Genomic DNA, 18,480 nt, shown 5'->3' with positions numbered 1-18,480 from the left:
GATGGAGCCTGCAGGGTTCAGTGGCTAATCCTGGCCATGCCTGGTTTCCTTGCTCCTTGAATCATTCCCCTCCTGCCCGTTTCTGGGACCAGCAATATATGTGCTGGTCATGGCTTTGAGGTGTTTTGGCAGGTACCACAGTGGCAGAGCGTACCCTGAGCGTGTGTGTGGCTGTTGTCAAAGGAGCTGGCTCCCAGGCTCTGCCTCCAGCTGCCCAGGGAGCAGGCATGCTCAGCAGGATGGCAAACAGGCACAGAGACAGTGACAGCATTTGACATGCCTTTGCTGAATGGCTGGGAGTGCTGGGGAACAAGGCTGTTGATCTGGAAAACAAGCCAAGATTAAGAAATATTAAATTTCTGGGGAGAAGAGGCTTTCCCAGAGGGCTGAGAGGTGGAGAAAGTAGACTCTGGAGGTTACTTTGGGATGGCTCATTTCAAATGGACCATGAACCCTGACGTAGCGCTGGTGCCTCTGGAAAGGACCACCCTGACAGTCAGAGCTCACCTCCCAAAACTGGGCTCTGGGGCATGGGCAACTGTTGATATCCTGACATAAATGTAGAGGTTGCTCTCCTCCTGGGGGCAGAGATGAAGGATGGTGTCTTCTAATCACAGCTTTTAGGGAGCTCCTGGCAGGGTTAATGTAGCAGTGGGCAGGGTGAGGCAGGCACATGAGCCACCCTGTCCCTCTGAATTGCACCCATAGGTGCTGCAGCTCTCTGTGCCCCAGTAAAGCCACTGTGTGAGCAGCTTCTCCTATGGTTAAAAATTCTGGTAATCCCATAGATGTTTTGTTTGTTGTAGATGTAAAAGTGAACCCAGGAGCTATCCTGTTATTTGTTTCCTTACTAAATTATGTTTGCTTCATGTTGGTCACAAATAATTTCAAAGTACTTCAAAACTCATTCAAGAAAGAATTGGCATTGCCTGAGCCTGTGAGACCAGAGGCGACTGCAGCAGCTTTAACAGACCTGAATGAAATGCTTCTGGCAGGACGAATCACTGAAATGCAGTGGGTAGCAAAGTTGTCATTTATCACTATTCCTGCAGATTTGGGCCATGGTGGCAGTCCCTGTTCACTTCTATGCAGACAGGGCAGTTTTTCTGCTGTGGCAGCTCTTCCAGATGCGAGACAGAGCTGATGTGGCAGAGCAGGAGGGGAGAGCCTGCAGCACAGGGTGACCCTCACCTCGCCCCAGCAGGATTCAGCATCCCAGATGCACTGTGCTGGCTGTCAGCGAGCCAGCAGACAGACACTATTTGTGTTCTCAGTGCTGTCACTCTGTCTCCCTGCTAGCAACAGTGTATGGTGTGTTGGGTGTGGGGACAAGGCTGTAGTGATTTGGAGTCTCTCTAACTCAAGTGTCTCTTTGCCTACTCCAGCGGTTCTGATGAGCTCCATGATTTCTCCATGCCAGTTTAGGGACTAAATGCTGTCCCCATTTTCCCCTAGATGCCAGGCCCCATTGGATATGGTTGGACTGCCAGGAGCAGCCCTTTTTCCTTGTTGGCAGCATGGAGCAGAACCTGCATGTTCAACACTGTGGCCAAGTGGAGGGAGGGATACGCAGCCAGGAGGGATTTCATGGACCTCACAGCTCTTCAGAAGGGCTGCTAGCTCCAGGGTGCAGGGCTCAGCTTGGCCTGGAGAAGCTGTGGAACCCATTCCATCAGCCCAGGGCTGAGCAGCTGCACTGTAACAGACCAGCAGGACGTTTGCAAAAATGAGCATGGATGCAGAGCCCTCTCAGTGCTTAATAGGAAGAGTAAAGAGCTGACAGGGCATACAGGCAGCATCTCAGCATCTCGCCCTGACCCTCTTCCCTGTGTTTATTGTACTCTCTCACTGTGTTATGTCTAATAAGGGCCATAAACTCCCCTGGGATGGGACTTCCCATTTTTAACTGTCAGGCACAAGGCACACCTAAGCCACCTTATAAATAATCTTTCTGTGCAGTGGGAAACTTGACTCTGGAACATAAAGGGGTGGCTATGGCAACCACTGTCTGGGTGCTCTGTGTCTTCTGTGGGCACAGAGCAAAGGGGATATGCCTTCTCCTGGGCTGGAGCAGAGTGTGCACAGCTTCCTGAGGCTCTTTCTTCATGTGACCATCGACTTCTTCCGGAGCATAAATAATCTCCGTGCTTTGTTGGGATTTCTTCTTTCCCCCCCTCCCCCTTTTTTTTTTTTTTTCCATTTTGCATACTTTGATATGAAAAAAAGTTACAGAACATAAATACAGCAAGTAGTAACCCTTTCTTCTCTGTTTTAGATAGCAGGACAATTTGACCACATCCTCTGCTTTTTCTGCCTTCAGAAATGCTTTTACAGGTTTAGCTATGTGCCTTCACAGCACCATAATATGGTGGGTGGGAATGGGTTTTGATGTGAATTATCCAGGCTCTTGTTCTGATCACTGGACTACATCTGTGCTTGGAAACAAAGACATTTATAAAGTCCTGGTTGTTACAGTGCCAGCAACAGTGGGACTGTACTGAGCACAGTGGGAAGAAGTCTTTTTTCTCGAATATCCAGGTCCTAGAGAGACCTGGGATCAGTCCCAGGTTCCTTTGAGCAAGGCATTACTGGTGTTGGTGATAACATTTCAGTTGATGTAAACACATCATACTGCAATTTTTGTTATTATGTAGCAAGGGTTTGATAGTTCCCTACAACAGTTCAGAGTAGGTGTAGAAAGGTTCACAATAACATTCTCACCAATATTGCTTTGAACGTTGACGCTGAAGGAGGCAGAAGCTGAAGAGAAATGAGTCTACTAATGGGATGAGAAATTCTTGAGTTTGGGAGAGTCATCCTGATATTGGTTACCAGATTGGTTAGCAGATTGAAGCTGGACAAGTGGATGAATGATCTGTGGATGAAGTGTATCCTATGATCTGTGCATTCAAATTGTCTTTACTAATAGGCATTGAAACTTTTCTCTGGGGTAGGTGAGAGTGAAGTTTGTCTTTTACTTGTTAAGGAGTTGGCTGAAGCTCTGGTAGCAAGATTAAGCTCTTTAGTTCCTTTAGATCAGGAAATTTTAAAAGAAATTTTAAGCCTAATGGACATTTTTCATGACAAAATATATGAAGAATTTGTAAAAGAGATGACCTTTTCACTTGTGTACCATGGTGGAAGTGAGCATGGACTCTTTCCCTGGTTCCCCCATAATTTTGTCCAGCAGGGACAGCTAGAGTGGGGGATCTAGGCTTAGTTTCAGGAAATCTCCTTTGCTGTTCTCCCCACTGGCGCAATGCAAGGGGACAGATGGAAAGCACAGTTTAGCAAATAATTATTTTTGTTCTGTGGAATGTGCTTTTTAAACCTTACCCTCTGCTCCTGGTTTGGGACTGCTGATATGCTGATGTGCACATTCTGTTGCCTTCAGTGGGATATAAATACTTATTTGGAGGAAGTGTGTGTTGCAGTGCTGTTGTGACATGGAACATGCCTAAACACATACAGAACTTTTCTGATTTGGTGCAGACAGCAGCAATTGTGCTATTTTAAAACAAGCTCATCAAGCAAGGCCTTGATTTACTGCTTCCATGCACAGCTGTGAGATTGCAGACTCCACCAGCTCTGGAACAGGAGTGGGGTGCATGGTGTGTAATGGCTGTACGTTACAAAAATGTCATTTTGTACATGTGGAAAGTGAGTCAGAAATTTTTTGAGAGCTCCTTCATGTTAAATTATGGGTGGAAATTCTCCAAGAAAGAGATCTTAAAATGAATTTAAACAAATAAAATATTCTGGATAAATAGTATTATGTGCATTCTTTCAGATATATGTTTGTTGGATCTTTAGATGAGGAACCAGCTTGGAGGAGGAGAGATATCTGTAAACTTAGTTAGTCATGGTTGAAAAATTGAAATACTTTTGGCAAACTCTAGCTGTTTTCTTGCACTATTTTCAAAATTCTATATTTCAATGTTGAGTCTTGAAATAACATTTTAATCTTGAAAAATCACTGGCAACAGTGATTTCCAAACAAGTCTCAGAAACCAACTGGAGAAGCTCTTGATCCAATATTCATTTGCTTTTATAAAAGGAAGTAAGATAAACGGAACACTCTGCCTCAGGTGAGCCTGAAATACTGTATCTTCACAATTAATTTATTTTTTTCAGGCAGGCTATGAAATATTATCTATTATTACTGCATTTCACAGGCTGCATCTTTAGTAGAAAATGTGCTTTTAGCCCTGGTAGGTGAGTTAGCAGCAAAATCCTTGTGATGTCCAGGCAGTTTATCATTTAGCAGTGCGTTTTGAATGAAACAGGACTGCAGCAAGCCCAGGCTCCTGGGGTTCCTAAGGAATTGAGTTTTCCCACAGTGGCATGATATCAGTTCAATAAGCAATGGTGCTGGGTAAAATGCTGGCCCTTGGAGAGACCCTGACAGGTGGGAGGTGGTTGTTGCTGGGTTGAGTTCTCCCTCAGCAGCTGTTTGCAAAGCCATCAGTGATGGCAGGAGCCTGACACTGGGAAATGTGGGGAGAAGCTGCAGAAGGAGCCATCATCTCCACGGCTGCCTGAAGGCACAGGGGTAAATGAAAGTGAGTGAAAAAGGATAGATGCAGGAAGGGAGGATGATAAATGGGAAGGAGCCAGAAAGTGCTTGTTTTGAAGAAAATTGCTTGTCAGGTGATTCAGGGGGTGAGGGAACGTGTCTGATGCAGCTTGGAAATTGGCTGTGAGCACTGAGATGCTATGGAAACGTTTGCACAGTAACATAAGGTTTGAAATAGGCTTGTGGGAGGGCCCATGGCAATCTGTGGCAGAGCACATTGAGGTAAAGTTGTGGGGTTAACACTGCTTGCACTTATGTTCTTACCTGAATAGGTGAAATAAGAGGCTCAGAATTCCTAGGAGGACAGGAGGGTAAAAAGGATGATAGTTCCAGGAGTAAGCAACAGAGTCAGAGCTATGAGAGGACAGCTCTATAAAGTTATTAGATAATAAGAATTTGCAATTATTGCCCTAATTTCCCATAAAGAAGTTTAAAAAACCCCAAACAAACCAGAGCTTTTCTACAGAGGAATTTACATTTTAAAGATCAGGAAATATAAGATAAAGTGACAATTGACAGTCTCCTGGGAAAATTAAGTCTATTACAGGTAATTAAAACAAGTGAAAAGGCTTTCCATCTATAGAGATAGTTAAAACTGAAAAAGGCTTTCCATCTATAGAAATAGTTAAAGGAAATGGAAGGGAAATGTGGGTCACCCTACAGAGAGAGGCAGGACTGAGATTAAAACAATATATAGGTATGGTCCTAAAAGTGATGATTGTTTTGCTGTGGTTTCCAAGAGGGATAATAATAATTGTTCATGAAGTCCAGGAGGCCTGGGGCATGGAGGTGAAAATCATTGATTGGGGTGGGAGTGAAGTTCAGAGACTTCATATGTGAGTTGGGGATGGATTAAGGGGTGAATAACAGGATTTAGGTTGTCTCCACAAAACCCACGGCACATGGTTTCTGTTCAAACCATATTTCTCTGACTTTAAGGGGAGTTAGAAAACCCATGAACACAATAAAGGGAGTCAGACCAGGAGGAGCCAATATCCAGAGGTGGCTGTGGCTGTGGATAGGCATATCTTCAACCTGAAGGATATTTGTCAGTCTTCAAAACTGCTGGCTGGGGAGGATGAATTTACCCCAAATGAAAAGCCTGAATGAAACTCAAATGTGTTGTTTGTAACACAGATGTTGCCAATACCCTGCAGACTCTCTCTGAACATCAGCTTTTTTGGAAAAGAAAACAAATGTGTAACTCTAACACACCAGTGGAAGTTTGTTCTCCATAACCTACTGCTAGACTCTTTCAGAACATTCATATTTTCTAAGGAGAACAGTAATTTATTTCAGTTTTATGATGCTAGTTATGCTCTTTGTGCTGTTTCACATGTGCAAATCAATTTGACATGCTTACAGATGTTGGGCAGAATTGTATGAATATTTGTTATAAACCAGACTGGTTCAGAGCACTTTATTAGATAATAAATGCCCCAAAACTACAATTTATCAGTCCATGTATAAGCCTGTATGCTTTCATTCCTTAGATTTTATTGAAGACTATGCAGATGATCAGTACAATTACTAAGCTGACCTGGGAATTGCAGTTGCTCACCCTGGCTTAAAAACAGCCACAATTCTCTAAAGCTCAGGGATTTTTATTTTCCCTTTCTGAATATTTCAACTTGGAAACTGGAAGCACATGAGCTCATATCCTTTTTCAAATCCAAATTGTTTGTTTGTTTTTTTCTGTTTTGTTTTGCTATGATATTTTGTCTGTACTATTGGTACAACATTGACAACCCATGACAAGAAATCTGTGATAGTCACAGCAAACCAAGGTCATATTTGTGTTCTTGGAAAAGTGCTGTGAACAGATCCCAAGAGTTTTCCTGAGATTCATTTGGCAGGACACCAGCTGCCTGATGGTATAAAAGCACCATTACCTCAGAGCAGGATTTGGTACTAAATGGCCACAGGAGCCACCAGATCTGCACAATGAATTTATCAAACACATAGCTGTTGGTAACAACTAAAGACTAGGTTTATTCTCTTCCATCCCATTTTTTATCACCTCTCCAAAACTGAGTCATGCAAACCAAATAGTTTTAGTGCTCAATATCTCCCAAAATGCGTGTAAAGAAATGCTGATTTTTATCCAAGTAAATGCAAACACAAAGCAAAGATGAGTCCAGGGAGATGAGCTTAAGCACTGTTGATTTCCACTCGTTTCTGTTAAAGTGGCAGATGTTTGTAACCTTGCAATTGGTTCCACAGGATCTGCTTTCTTTTGTAAACCAGCTTTAAAATCTGGTGACAATTTTTAGTGTAAATATGAATTATTTCTCCCACAGAAGAACTTTGGCTTCAGACTCTTTGTAACCCTTGGCTTGAGCTTTGACTTCTGCCCCTTGGTTATTGTAGAAATCCTCTCAAATGCTTCATCAGTATGGGAAAAGCCATCTGAGTATCTTGTCAGAAAGTTGATCAGGCCTGTGTTGGTCACAGGCATACAAATAGACTCAGGTGATTTAAATACCTGCCACTCCTGCAATGAAAATGGCTGATATGAAATACCAGGTAATTTGCCTTCCAGGTTGCAGTGGGCAGGAAGCCAATATTTGCATGTAATAATTAACTCCTGCTTTTACCACGTTGATGCACATTTAATGTGTGTTTGCTCTCCACTAACTGTGCAGTGATACCAAACTGGTGTGTTGGGAAGGGAGAAATTCTGGAAGACTGGTTTCCATGCTGGATCTGTAGTGGATGAGGAATCCCAAGTAGGCTGAATTTTGAGATGAAAAGAGCAACCTGCACACAGAAGCAGAGCAGCAGCAGCTAGAATTCAAGAATAATGCATTGATGAAGAATTAGAAAATTATAGAGTGTACCATGGAAAATGGAGTGGTTTTGTTGTGCACTGAGCTAAACCCTAAGGGGCTTCACTTAAGAGTTCTGTCAGAGGAGCCATCTATCCCTTTGGACTGCTCAATCCATCCCACAGTTTCCAGTCTATAAAATAAGAACATTAATTCTTCCTGCCTGCCACTCACCTCTTATATATCCTTTCTGTTTACATGGTGAGGAGTGTCTTCTGATGCAGAGCCCGGACTGCTGGGTTGTGATCTCAGATGCAGCTTGCCCCAGAGCAGATTTTACTGTCTCCTAAAGAGCAGCCTGGCATCTTTCATAAAGAGCTGGTACAAGTGGTATTGTCTGTTGGCTGTAGTTTTGCAAAGAGAGGAGTCAGAGCAGTGAGAGCAAATGGGAGCACCTTCATTTGAAATGGGATATTTATACTGTCAATGAAGTAGTGAAATACACATAGCAAGATACAGTGTAAATAGATTTTATGTCCTTGATTTGATGTGGGTGTTTTCAATAAGGAATGGTTGATCAGAGGCAATAACTCAGGCAGTTTGATTTCTCAGTTGTTCATAAAGAGAAATGTACTTTGTAGAAGTGAATTCCTAAGAATATGGCAAAATGAGGTTTTTAGTCTGAATCATTCCTTTGAGGGATTTTAAACATTTGCCTCCCACATGCTACAATAATGCTCTGAAAGTGGTTTCACTGTATGGGCCGAGAAGCTGCATTCTGGCGCCTGATGGTTTATGAGAAATAAACACAATGGAGTGGTCTGGGGTTATATAAATTCACCATTTAACAGTGCAAGCAGTAAGGGGAGAACCTGTGTGTAGCATCAGAGCAGAAGGACCCATCCAGGAGCATGGGTCTCTGCAGCATTATGCTGAGCACGGCAGATCCCAGTCTCCTATCCAGACCTCACAGGGAGAGTAAGAGTGTGCAGAAAAACAAATAGTTTTATAAGTATCTCCTCTCACATGGCCAGCAGGGAAAAGCACTTTAGACATACTCTCTGAGTGAAGCTTTCCCTCTTAATGACTGTGAGCAGGGCCTCAGCATTCTTCATTTCTCAGTTTTTCTCCTGTGTTTATTTTAAGTAAGGATGATTTTTACTCTCCTGTTTGCATAGCTCCTCCTGCTACAACAAAGCAGTTAGGATGCACATGGGAGAGACTGAGGGAGCCTAGAGCAAAGCCTCCCAAGGTGATGAGGATGTCTTTACAACGTAAGTACAGCAGGCTGCATGAAAATCTACTTCCAGTCACCCATTAATTTGGGTGGATTTTGAACCCAGGGCTACAGAATGGTCCTTCTTTTCCCAGACCCAGTCACAAATGCTTTTCTTCTTTCCACTGGAGGTGATGCTGTGGGCTGGATGCCATACTCGCGTCAGGCAAGCTGGCAACCAAAGGAGTTTGAGAACAGCTATTACTCCTTGCCACCAGTTGCAGTGATCTCCATCCTTACTTTAGGAGGGATAAATGAGAATATAAGTTGCTTCCATTTTACCATATTTTCAACCCTCAGTCACCTTAAAGTACATAATAAGTTGAGCTATAAACAAGGTACAGAAATTGTTCTGGCCACTTCTGCACTGTAGTGTGGCACCCCCCAGCAGTGCACATCAGCCTGCCAGGACTAAGCCAGCGAGGGAGCAGTGACTGCCACAGCACAGCACAAGGTAGCTGAGATGAGATTAATAATGCACTGCCACGATGGGCAGTACGAGCCTGGGAGCGACAGAAGGCTCCCACAAGCACAGGTTTATTTCTTGTCTTACGACTGGTTGCTTTCCCCAGTTGCCCTTGAGTGTGATGCTATTTTACAGTGTGGTATCTCTGCCTCATATTTCAAACACCTCTCTCTGCAACGTCAAGATCCTGCCAAATGGACTGTTTGGTGCATAATTCTGCTGCAGACCACAGAGGAGGTACTGCAAAGTTACAGGTGTTGGAAGGGCAGCTGTCCTCTCTGGGTAACTCCTTGTGACATGTAGAGCTGATGGTGGGAAAAGGAGCCTTCATCTGCCCTCCTGAGTGGGAATGCAGCCACTCGAGGGTGGTGGGAACAATACAGCATGCATCCTTTTGCAGGTGCAGGTTTACACAGAATATTCTTGCGGGGCCCTCTGACTTCAACGTGTCATTTGGTAGCTTAGTACCCCTGAGGTTCCTTGGTCATGGAAATTAGACCATGAGCACCAGTACTCACTGAAAATACCATTACCCAGTGAAGGATTAAGAGAAGAAAATTGCACTTGTGAAAAGTAAAGCAAAGAACAGAAGGAAGGAAAACCATGTGTTTTCTCATGGAAAGGGAGGCATCATACCAGCAAAATTCTGGCCTTGCCAATTTTTTACTCTTGGCCTAGTAGCTGAGGACAGAAATGTTCTCCAGATGCAAGGAATCACTAGGTACTTCCTTGACTTCTCAGCATTTCTCTCTCCTGGGAGGGAGGGAGGATCATTAGAAATGGGATATGTTCTTAAGGTTCTCACAGAATGGTCTGATTCCCCAAATTATAAGTTATTTTTTTGTAGAAGTAAGTCTCAAAGTTGGTTTATTTACACTAGGTGTTCCATAGCTCATTCTGGAGACTGGTTGCAGACCTCATACTCTGAAGAATTACAATTCATGGACATCACAGGATTGCACCAATCTCAGGAAACTGATCAAGAGGAGGTCTGTGTCCCTTGAGCTGCAGTTAAACACAGACTGAGTTTCCAGCCTGTGTGTGCATCCAGCTGAGTTTGCTCTGCTGTCTTAGATCCTTTACAGGTGTAGGAATACTGGCTGCTCATGACCTTGGAAAGTCAAGCCTTCAGGCAGTAACAGACAGTACTGAAAAAGAAAAAGAGGAGGGAAATGATGATTTGACAGTCTGACAGCAACACATTCCCTATGGGCATGTGTGGGGCTGAGATGATCTGTACATGTTGGTGTATTCAATTTGCATGTATGTGATCTCTGTATATTATAGAGATAATGTATGTATTCTTCATATTAACATAACACATGTTTAAGGAAATAAATTATTTTGAGAAGGCAACATTTGGCAGTAGTTCAAAAGAAAGGTGGTAGTGAAATACTTTTGATCTGAGTGCAGTGATTTCAGCTGCATCTGTCTGCTCATCAGCCCTTTGTAAAAGCTGTTTTAGAGTGTTGCTGCAGTTGCATTGAGCTTGCACAAAGTGGGAAGCTCTTCCATGCCCTCTGAGCAGGAAAATGGAAAGCTTTGAAACCTCTGGTATGAGGAAGATACTTGAAATTATTTTTCTGTGTAAGGAATCACCTGCTGAGAATCTAAATTTTGCAGATGAACCCCACTAAAGAGGAGAAGAAAACAGAAGGCAGCTGAACTGCTCAAGTGCCCTTCATTTCTACTTAGATAAATTAATTACTCCTCCTTAACCTTTTTCTTAAACAAAGCTAGAAAAAAATACAAAGGCATTTGTAAGGATAGACATCCTTTAAATTCAGTGTCTCAGATTCTCCAACTGAGGAGCAGAAAATCTAGTATTTAGTGGAAAGGATTTCCACTTTGGCTTTGTCTGTACTGCTACCAGAAACTTTAAGTCTCAAAATCCAGAAATAACATCGTAACTGCACTGATGCAGAGCTCAGCAAAACCTCTCTGGAAAGCTACCTGGGCAGCCAGCTGCACTGAGCTGCCATGGTCGAGACCAGCTTGCTGGTGGTGCTAGTGCTTGCTCCCGTGGCTTGGGGACAGCTGTGGTCTTCACAAGTCCATCTATTTTCACCCAAGGTGATCTCTCATCAATTGACTTTTCCCAAAGTAACACTGCCAACTGTCTTATACAAGAAATTTTATAACCTTGGATGTTTAATGAAGAGATGAATGATTTCTAAATTCTTCAGGATGAAGCTGGGTGGTCCTTGGTAATGGGCTGTTGGACACATGTTGTGTCTTATAGTCTTGTCACATGAAGTCATTCAGTCTTTTTGATGTGTCCCCCAGATTTGTCTCTGTCAATATAAATGCTCTCTCTTTTGTAGGCATTAAAAATCACTTGTAAATGTTCTGCAGGGCTAAGGCTGTGTTACTCCAGCATGAAGAGCTTAATCTGTATTCAGCATGACTAGTTTGGTCTGTGTTTAAAAAGTGAAAACTGAAGCTTTAAAGGAAGAAAACAACTAATTCCTGGGCATCTTCTTCTGAAAGAAAGTGGTCAAAGTCACCTCATCTGTTCCACATTTCACCAGATTTGTTCTTTCACAGCTCTTGGCCATCATCAGTTATTGTGGGTAAATGGCATTCCACATTTCTTCCAACCTACCTACTACCCCAAAAGATGAATCCCACTTTTGTTTTGATTTATATTCAATGGACTTTTTTTTTCCTTTGGCTGGATATTTTGTGATGCAGGCCAGCATCTCTTAGAGACTCATCTCTAAATTTTCACAAACATACTTCAGAAGCCAGTACACTGCAATCCTTTCCTCCATGGTTATTTGCAAACATTAATGAACTAAGTGTCACAGTCACTTCTGTGTGCTAGAGACATCTTATTCCTTAGGTGGCCATACATCTGAGCTACTGAGGGATTTAAGTAAAACAGTTGGATATGTAACCCTGGTTTGCTATCACTGGCATGTGTCTTGTCTGCAGAACTCCATCTCTCTTAACCTCTTTTCAGATGGAAAAAGATATTCTGTCCAGCAGCCAAAGGGAAATGCAAGCATCCTGGTGGAAAACAAGCTGTTTCAAAACCCTGGCTGCAAGCTACCCACACATCACAGTTGTCAGCCAGGCTGCACATGCATAGTTACAGGGAATAAAATAGAGAGGACCTTCTGTTCCTATTCAGAAAGGTCTCTATCCATTCACCTACACAAAAGGATTGTCATCAGCTGCCAGTATTAATTTGTTCTCCAGTGTAGGTTTCCGGCTAAAGAAGGATAAAATAAGTCCAGTGCTATCCAGCAGGAGCACTTGGAATGCAAATGCTAGCCCATATATTTCAAAGCATTAATGTGACCCACTTCTAGATTACTTGGGGTAATTTCTGATTTTATTTATTCCTCCTTTTCTTCAATTAACTTCTGAGAGGCTGAAATATCAGTATGCAGAAAATCAAATATGAGAAACAAAGCCCATTTTTATTTTAGGACTCTGCTTCCCTTGTAATAGCAGTTTATTTAAAGAGGAGCCTGGAATAATCCAGTTTAAGCAAAGCAAAGAGCTCTACTGAAGCCAAACCTTGTGTGGGTGTGCTCTTGTCAGGACTCCCAGAAGAGGAGGACAGGAAAGACTGTTAGTTAGACCACAGATATTGCAGGAGATGTTGGTTACTCAGTAGCTGGCATTATTCCTTGGCATGCCAGTACTGAGCTACTACTCAGGTATACTGGGAGAGAATACATCCCATTGGGAAAATCCTCAGATAATCTGATATCCTGCTCTTTGTTGTCATAAAGAAAATCCCAAGGATATGTGGCTGTAAGAGGTGTCCACTGCAAGGGCCTGGCATGTGCTTTAGGGACAGTTTTGCCTCTCCCTCTTGTGCTGTGTCTGCAGCACGTCCCACGCTGGGGTCTGCTGCGTTGCTTTGTGTTGTGTAGGGTGGTGTCACCTCCTACTATTTGGACCTGGACTCAAAGCCACAACAGACTTCAGTCCAATAGGGTCACGGCTTCTTACACCGTCCCAGGAGTTCCCCACATACTCAATTTTCACACAAGTGAATGGTCTCCTCATGCTTCTCAGAGGTCAGAAAGTTGGATATAAGAATAAATTTTTGCATTATCTCAGCTTTCTTTATAATTTTTAATGAAGGGTTTTTTTCTCGGTATATTGTTCTTTAAAATTTCTAAGACAAGAGCACAGCTAAGGCTCTGATAAATATAAGTAATTTCAGCATTAAAGACAGGGGAGTATGTTCCTCAGAAAAATAGTCAAATAAATTTGTTAGTTCTTGAAGCAGCAGGCAATACTAACAAAGACGATAAGGTTCAATTTTGTTTCCACTGGTGGATTTGAATGTCTGAGCATCATCTTTCTTAATTATGTATCTGTGGATTTAAATTTTAATTATTTGGATTGGAAATGATAAATGATTATATTGTATTTCTAAAACCCGGCATATTCTCAAATTCTGCAGTATAAAATTTATATCTGTACTGCTCTGAAGTGAGAGCCAGGACACTAATGATTAGCTATAGACAGAAATATTAATTAAATTTTATATGGTGATAAATAATACAGAGCTGAACATAGCAATTTCTTTAAAATAAAAAAAAATATAGCTAGATATTTGTTTCATAAGTCTGTGAGAATTACTGTAGACAATAAAGAGGGCATGAAAACTTAGAGCCTGTATAGATATTGATTGGTATGTTGAGGGTATATTTCAGATATTTATCCTATGCTTTCCCTCTCCAAGGAGAGCCTCCCTTGGGCAATTCTTGCCATTGATTTTGAGTCTGCCTGCTCAGAAGCTGGAAATGTTGTTGCTGGTGGGGAAAGTACAAGAACAGCAATTGATTGCAAATGTATTTTATGATACTCTGCTCCCATATTTCAAAGGGGAAAATTTATTAATGGTGGCAGGTCTCTGATTCTCCCTTTTAAACATATTGAGCAAACCCATATTTTTTTAAGCTCCTGAATGTTTTGATTTTCTCCAAAAGTGACCCCTTTTTTGTTTTCTTTCTCCCCCCAGACAGTGAAATCATCCCCCCCGACTGCCTGCGGCCCCGCTCCTTCACGGCCATCCGCCGGCCCTCGCTGCGGCGGGACACGGAGGACACGCGCCTCTCGGTCAGCCTGTGTGACCTCAACCTGCAGGAGGACACCTTCCACGTGACGGCCACCACCTGCCCCATCCCGCAGAACTCCCTCAACTCCCAGCACTCCCACCTCCTCCCGTCCCAGCTGGAGAGCGACCTCCGCTTCCACCACCTCCGGGGACCCCACGTCAAAATCCTCGATGACCAGACCGTGGCCCGCCTGGAGCACGCCCGGGAGGAGAGGACTTTGGTGTTCACCAGCAGACCCCTTCGGATCAATGAAACCATTTTCGTCAAAATCAACAAGTCCAACGCTGTGCGCACAGGGACGCTCTCCTACGGGGTGACGTCCTGCGACCCCAGCACCCTGCGCCCCAGTGACCTCCCCTATAACCCCGAATCCCTGGTCGACCGAAAGGAGTTCTGGGCCATCTGCCGAGTGGTGGTGGCCCTCCAGAGCGGAGACATCCTGGGATTTATGGTGAATTCTGATGGTGAGCTGCACTTGAGCCACAACGGGGCCGGCGTTGGCATGCAGGTCTGCGCGGACTGTTCCCAGCCCCTCTGGATGTTCTTCGTTTTACATGGCGCCATCATGCAAATTCGATTGCTGGGTATGTTGGACCCCCTTTTTCCAAACCTTGTGCACAAGGAAGCAAGTGGGAGGTATATCATGGGAGAGGGAGTGAAAGGCTCCCTCGTTGCTCTAGGATGCGGTACAAATTTTGGTTTTATAAAAAGGAAAAAATATGCAAAGGCACAAACATAGCATATGGGTGTGAGTTACAAGACTTAACCTCCTTGCACTTCTGTAACACCCTTTGCATGATGGTCTCAAAGACCTTTTCAGGTAATGAATTAAGCCTCAGGGACCTCCATTAGAGTACAGATAAGTCATCACTGACCTAGGAGAAGCAAGGAGGGCAGAGGACAGGTGCTTTGGGCTGCGCTAATGTAAGGCATAGCCAGCAGGAGAAAGGAGAGCTGATGCCCTTTTCTGTGTGTCAGATATCTGGGATGATGGACTCCCAAAAGAGGGGTGCTCTGGCTTTCCCCATGCTTGTATGTGAGAGGCAAGCCAGCAAGCAGAGAGGAAACCCAGTGGTTCACTGAGCATGGCATTGACCATCTCAACAGGAAAAAGGTTTCTTTGTCCTCCAGCCCTTTTTAAGGCGGTGTAGCTCACACAGGTTGATAGACCTCTGAAGAGCTGGCCTCTTGGTATTTTTGCTATATCTTGGTATTTTTTCAGCTCTTTTAGCTGACATACTTCACTGAAACACTGCAAGTCACAGTTCAAGGGTGTGGAGGGAAAAGCTTTAAGATAACATTTCTCAGGATCAAATTTACTTTTTTTGTGTGTATATTAGACCAAGTAATGGAGGTGTTCAGACATTAATTTGAACCATATCATGGTTCTGCTGGCATCAATGTCAGGCAGTAAAAGATGGATTCTGAGAACATGATGTAATTCCTGGTACTCCTCTAAATGAAGAAGATTTAAAAATGCTCCTTTCTGTTTATGCTGTTATAGAACTTTAAGTATACTTATATTCCATTTTGCTTCAAATCCTCCCCATACCTAACAGCAAAAAAAAAAACCCCAACAGCCTGCGTCTCCATCAAACTCAAAAGCCAACCAACACCTCCTTTTTTTTATGATTTATAGACAGTCTTTAAAGATAAATTGTGAACACACACACATCTGTCTGCAGGGTCCAGTTCACCTTAATCACAGTATGAAATGCCTTGTATCATTTGTTTGAACTTGACCACAGGCCTCTGCTGTGAGTGTTTTGTGGCTGTTAAAGGCTCACAGAAGACAAATGTAATACTGCAATTTATTTCTAGGAGCCCGAGACTCAATCCCTGCTAATTCAGCCTGATTACATTTGATGTGGGTACTGTACATAATCCATGGTTAGCTCTGCTCTCCACCAGCATGTCATTGTGATAATGGTAGGTGAAGTCAAACAGAGCCCAGTAAAGCAGGAGATTAAATGCTCCTGTGTATGTTAGAAGGAAAACATACTTAGGTCACTGAGCTGCTGGTAAAACTAAATCATCAGCCAGTGCTTCCTTTCATATGAGATCACTCATTCTGGCAGTTTGGCACAGAGCAAGCAGCCTCTTTGCAATGAGCTCTGAAACAGGGCAGCAAGGATGTGTCTCCCCAGAGGGACAGAATCACATCCTCATACTGAATTTGACAGAGCATGGACATGAACACAGACCTCCTGTGTAAACCTCCTGCTGTGCATGCCCTGCGAGTGTCCTCCCTGCTTGATCACAAGTTCAGCCCAAACCAGTACATCCCAGTGCATGTTTTAGATAAATCTACAGTTGTATGCATGAAATGAATTGCGCAGAGTTGGAAAATCCCTCACTTCTTGTGTTTGTGACCATGACAGGCTTTTCTAGACTCGGTCACTGGAAAAGAACCTGAGAATGGGCTATTGTTCCTTAGTGAGATGTAAGTGCAAAGAGCTGGACTTAATGACCTTGCCTCTCTCAAGGAAAGGGTAAGACCCTGCTGAGTGTACAACTTTATCCACATCAGCTTGGGCAGCAAGCTGTTATCTCCAAGTTAAATGCTATGAAATTGGAGCTTGCCTGTAGTTTTTATCAGGTATTAAAATACAAATAGAGATTTTCATACCTCTATTTCCAGTATGACAATGCTGGGAGCAGTGCAGTCCCAGTATCAGTACAATATCAGTGTAGTGCAACTGCCCAGAGAAAAGTACTGATGCTGTCCCAACTGAATCTCTGCAACTGCAGTAATGACATGGATCAGCAATATCCTGACAGAAGGCAAAGAAAATAATGAACTCCCATCTCTAACTATTGCAGTTTTATTAGGGAGGTGATGTGCACTGTTTGCACTGCAGTGGAACAGATTATGGTGCTTGCCATAATACGTGTCATAATAATATTAGAAAATGTAAGAAGAATGTAAAGTGTTCATCTTTCTAATGACATGCTCCATCTTCAGAATGCAAAAAAGATTTATTTTGTGAGATCTGTCTTTTGTCATTTGAGCTTTATATCACAGCAGAAGACATTTATACTCATCCTTTTCTAGTTTAAATAGAAAAAGTGAAGTTACATATCCTTGAAAGAAATGAGACACAAATATTGCAAAAGGCATAATTGCACCAAACCTATCCTAAATAGCAGATGTCGTTCTATTTCTGGGCACACCATTATGAGATTAACCAAAGCAATGTTATACAGTGTTAAAGGAACATCGGCAGTACAGCTGACTAGAAAATGAAATTAAAGTTGCTGGGTTTGCTTCTTCTCCAGCTTTTCAGTTTTGTTTGGAGAATGGACAGCCACTCTTGCCCCTAGAGAAGGTTTGTTTTTCACTCTGAGAACAAGATGACTCCAGGTATTGACCACTGGATACTGTATTTCATGCCTAAACATTATTTATTTGGTACTGAGGCAGAGCAGGAGCAAACTTAGGTCTCTGCTTGCTTGTGACTTTGCCACAGAAGCTGACATTTGCTGACTGCAGTTATTCCACAGTGCTGGAGATACAATATTTATTTCCTAATATCAGGGGAGACCATCTCTAGCCAGGCTGGTGATCTTACAGGACTCTGTAGGAGAGGAGGGGAGTGTGGGGTTAGCTGGATAGTAAAGAATTCTGACTTCTGTTTTCCTCTTATCAATCTGGCATCATATACTGGCAGTATATTTGCTGTAAAAGAAATAAAACAGCTGAAAATAAAGATGAGGTTGGAAACAGTATTAGTCTTCATGCCATCCCAGCAAAAGTAATATAAATTAAACCCAAGCCCCACTCTAATGCAGTGAGAGGTCACACTCATCTGTAGGGGAGGCAGAAGAAAGACAATTTGTGTCAAAGAAAAGTTTAAAAGGCAACTTGACCACATGGAGGAAAGAAATGAAAGAGAAGGGCACGTTAATGTAGCAGATAATAGCATAAAAAATATCAAGCTGCTGGGAAATGGATGCAAATTTAAATTAAACATAAATGAGGGTAATTAACTATGGGAACCAGCTATTGAGGGAGGCAATAGATCTTTTTTGTCAGGGAAGCCCTTCTAAATATTTTATATGTTAAGTGCTGGTCTTAATTTAGTAATTCTGGGGATTATGCACATAAAAACAACGCAACAGAAACCCGGATCATTAGGCATGTAGAAATGAAACAGTCTTTGTGTATCCTTTAGGAATTTCATTAGTTGAGGCTTGGGTTGGTTTTTTCAGATATCGTTCCTGTATAGTCAACAAAACCAGCCTGTTAAATTTGATTTACTGCTCTCAGCTTTTGCTGGTAAGCATTTCAGCTCACACACAGTTTT

The 18,480-nt window shown here is 42.8% G+C and overlaps 1 protein-coding gene and 1 long non-coding RNA gene across 6 annotated transcripts in view; both read left to right on the top strand.

The window, feature by feature from the left end:
* NEURL1 (neuralized E3 ubiquitin protein ligase 1) overlaps positions 1–18,480 on the top strand; it is a 144,620-nt gene that overhangs the window by 113,006 nt on the left and 13,134 nt on the right. For all 5 annotated transcript variants that reach the window (XM_053949624.1, XM_053949628.1, XM_053949627.1 and 2 more), the window contains one exon: positions 14,077–14,757. In XM_053949624.1, the coding sequence (XP_053805599.1) occupies positions 14,077–14,757 (681 nt within the window). The remainder of the gene's footprint in view (positions 1–14,076; positions 14,758–18,480) is intronic.
* On the top strand, positions 9,242–10,065 carry LOC128791765 (uncharacterized). Its single transcript, XR_008432134.1, has 2 exons — positions 9,242–9,323; positions 9,967–10,065. It is a non-coding gene; the product is annotated as an uncharacterized LOC128791765 (long non-coding RNA).

The sequence above is a fragment of the Vidua chalybeata genome, chromosome 8 (genome assembly GCF_026979565.1).
Source record: "Vidua chalybeata isolate OUT-0048 chromosome 8, bVidCha1 merged haplotype, whole genome shotgun sequence".
NCBI classification, from domain to species: Eukaryota; Metazoa; Chordata; class Aves; order Passeriformes; family Viduidae; genus Vidua; species Vidua chalybeata.
This window is presented reverse-complemented; position numbering and strand designations above follow the sequence as displayed.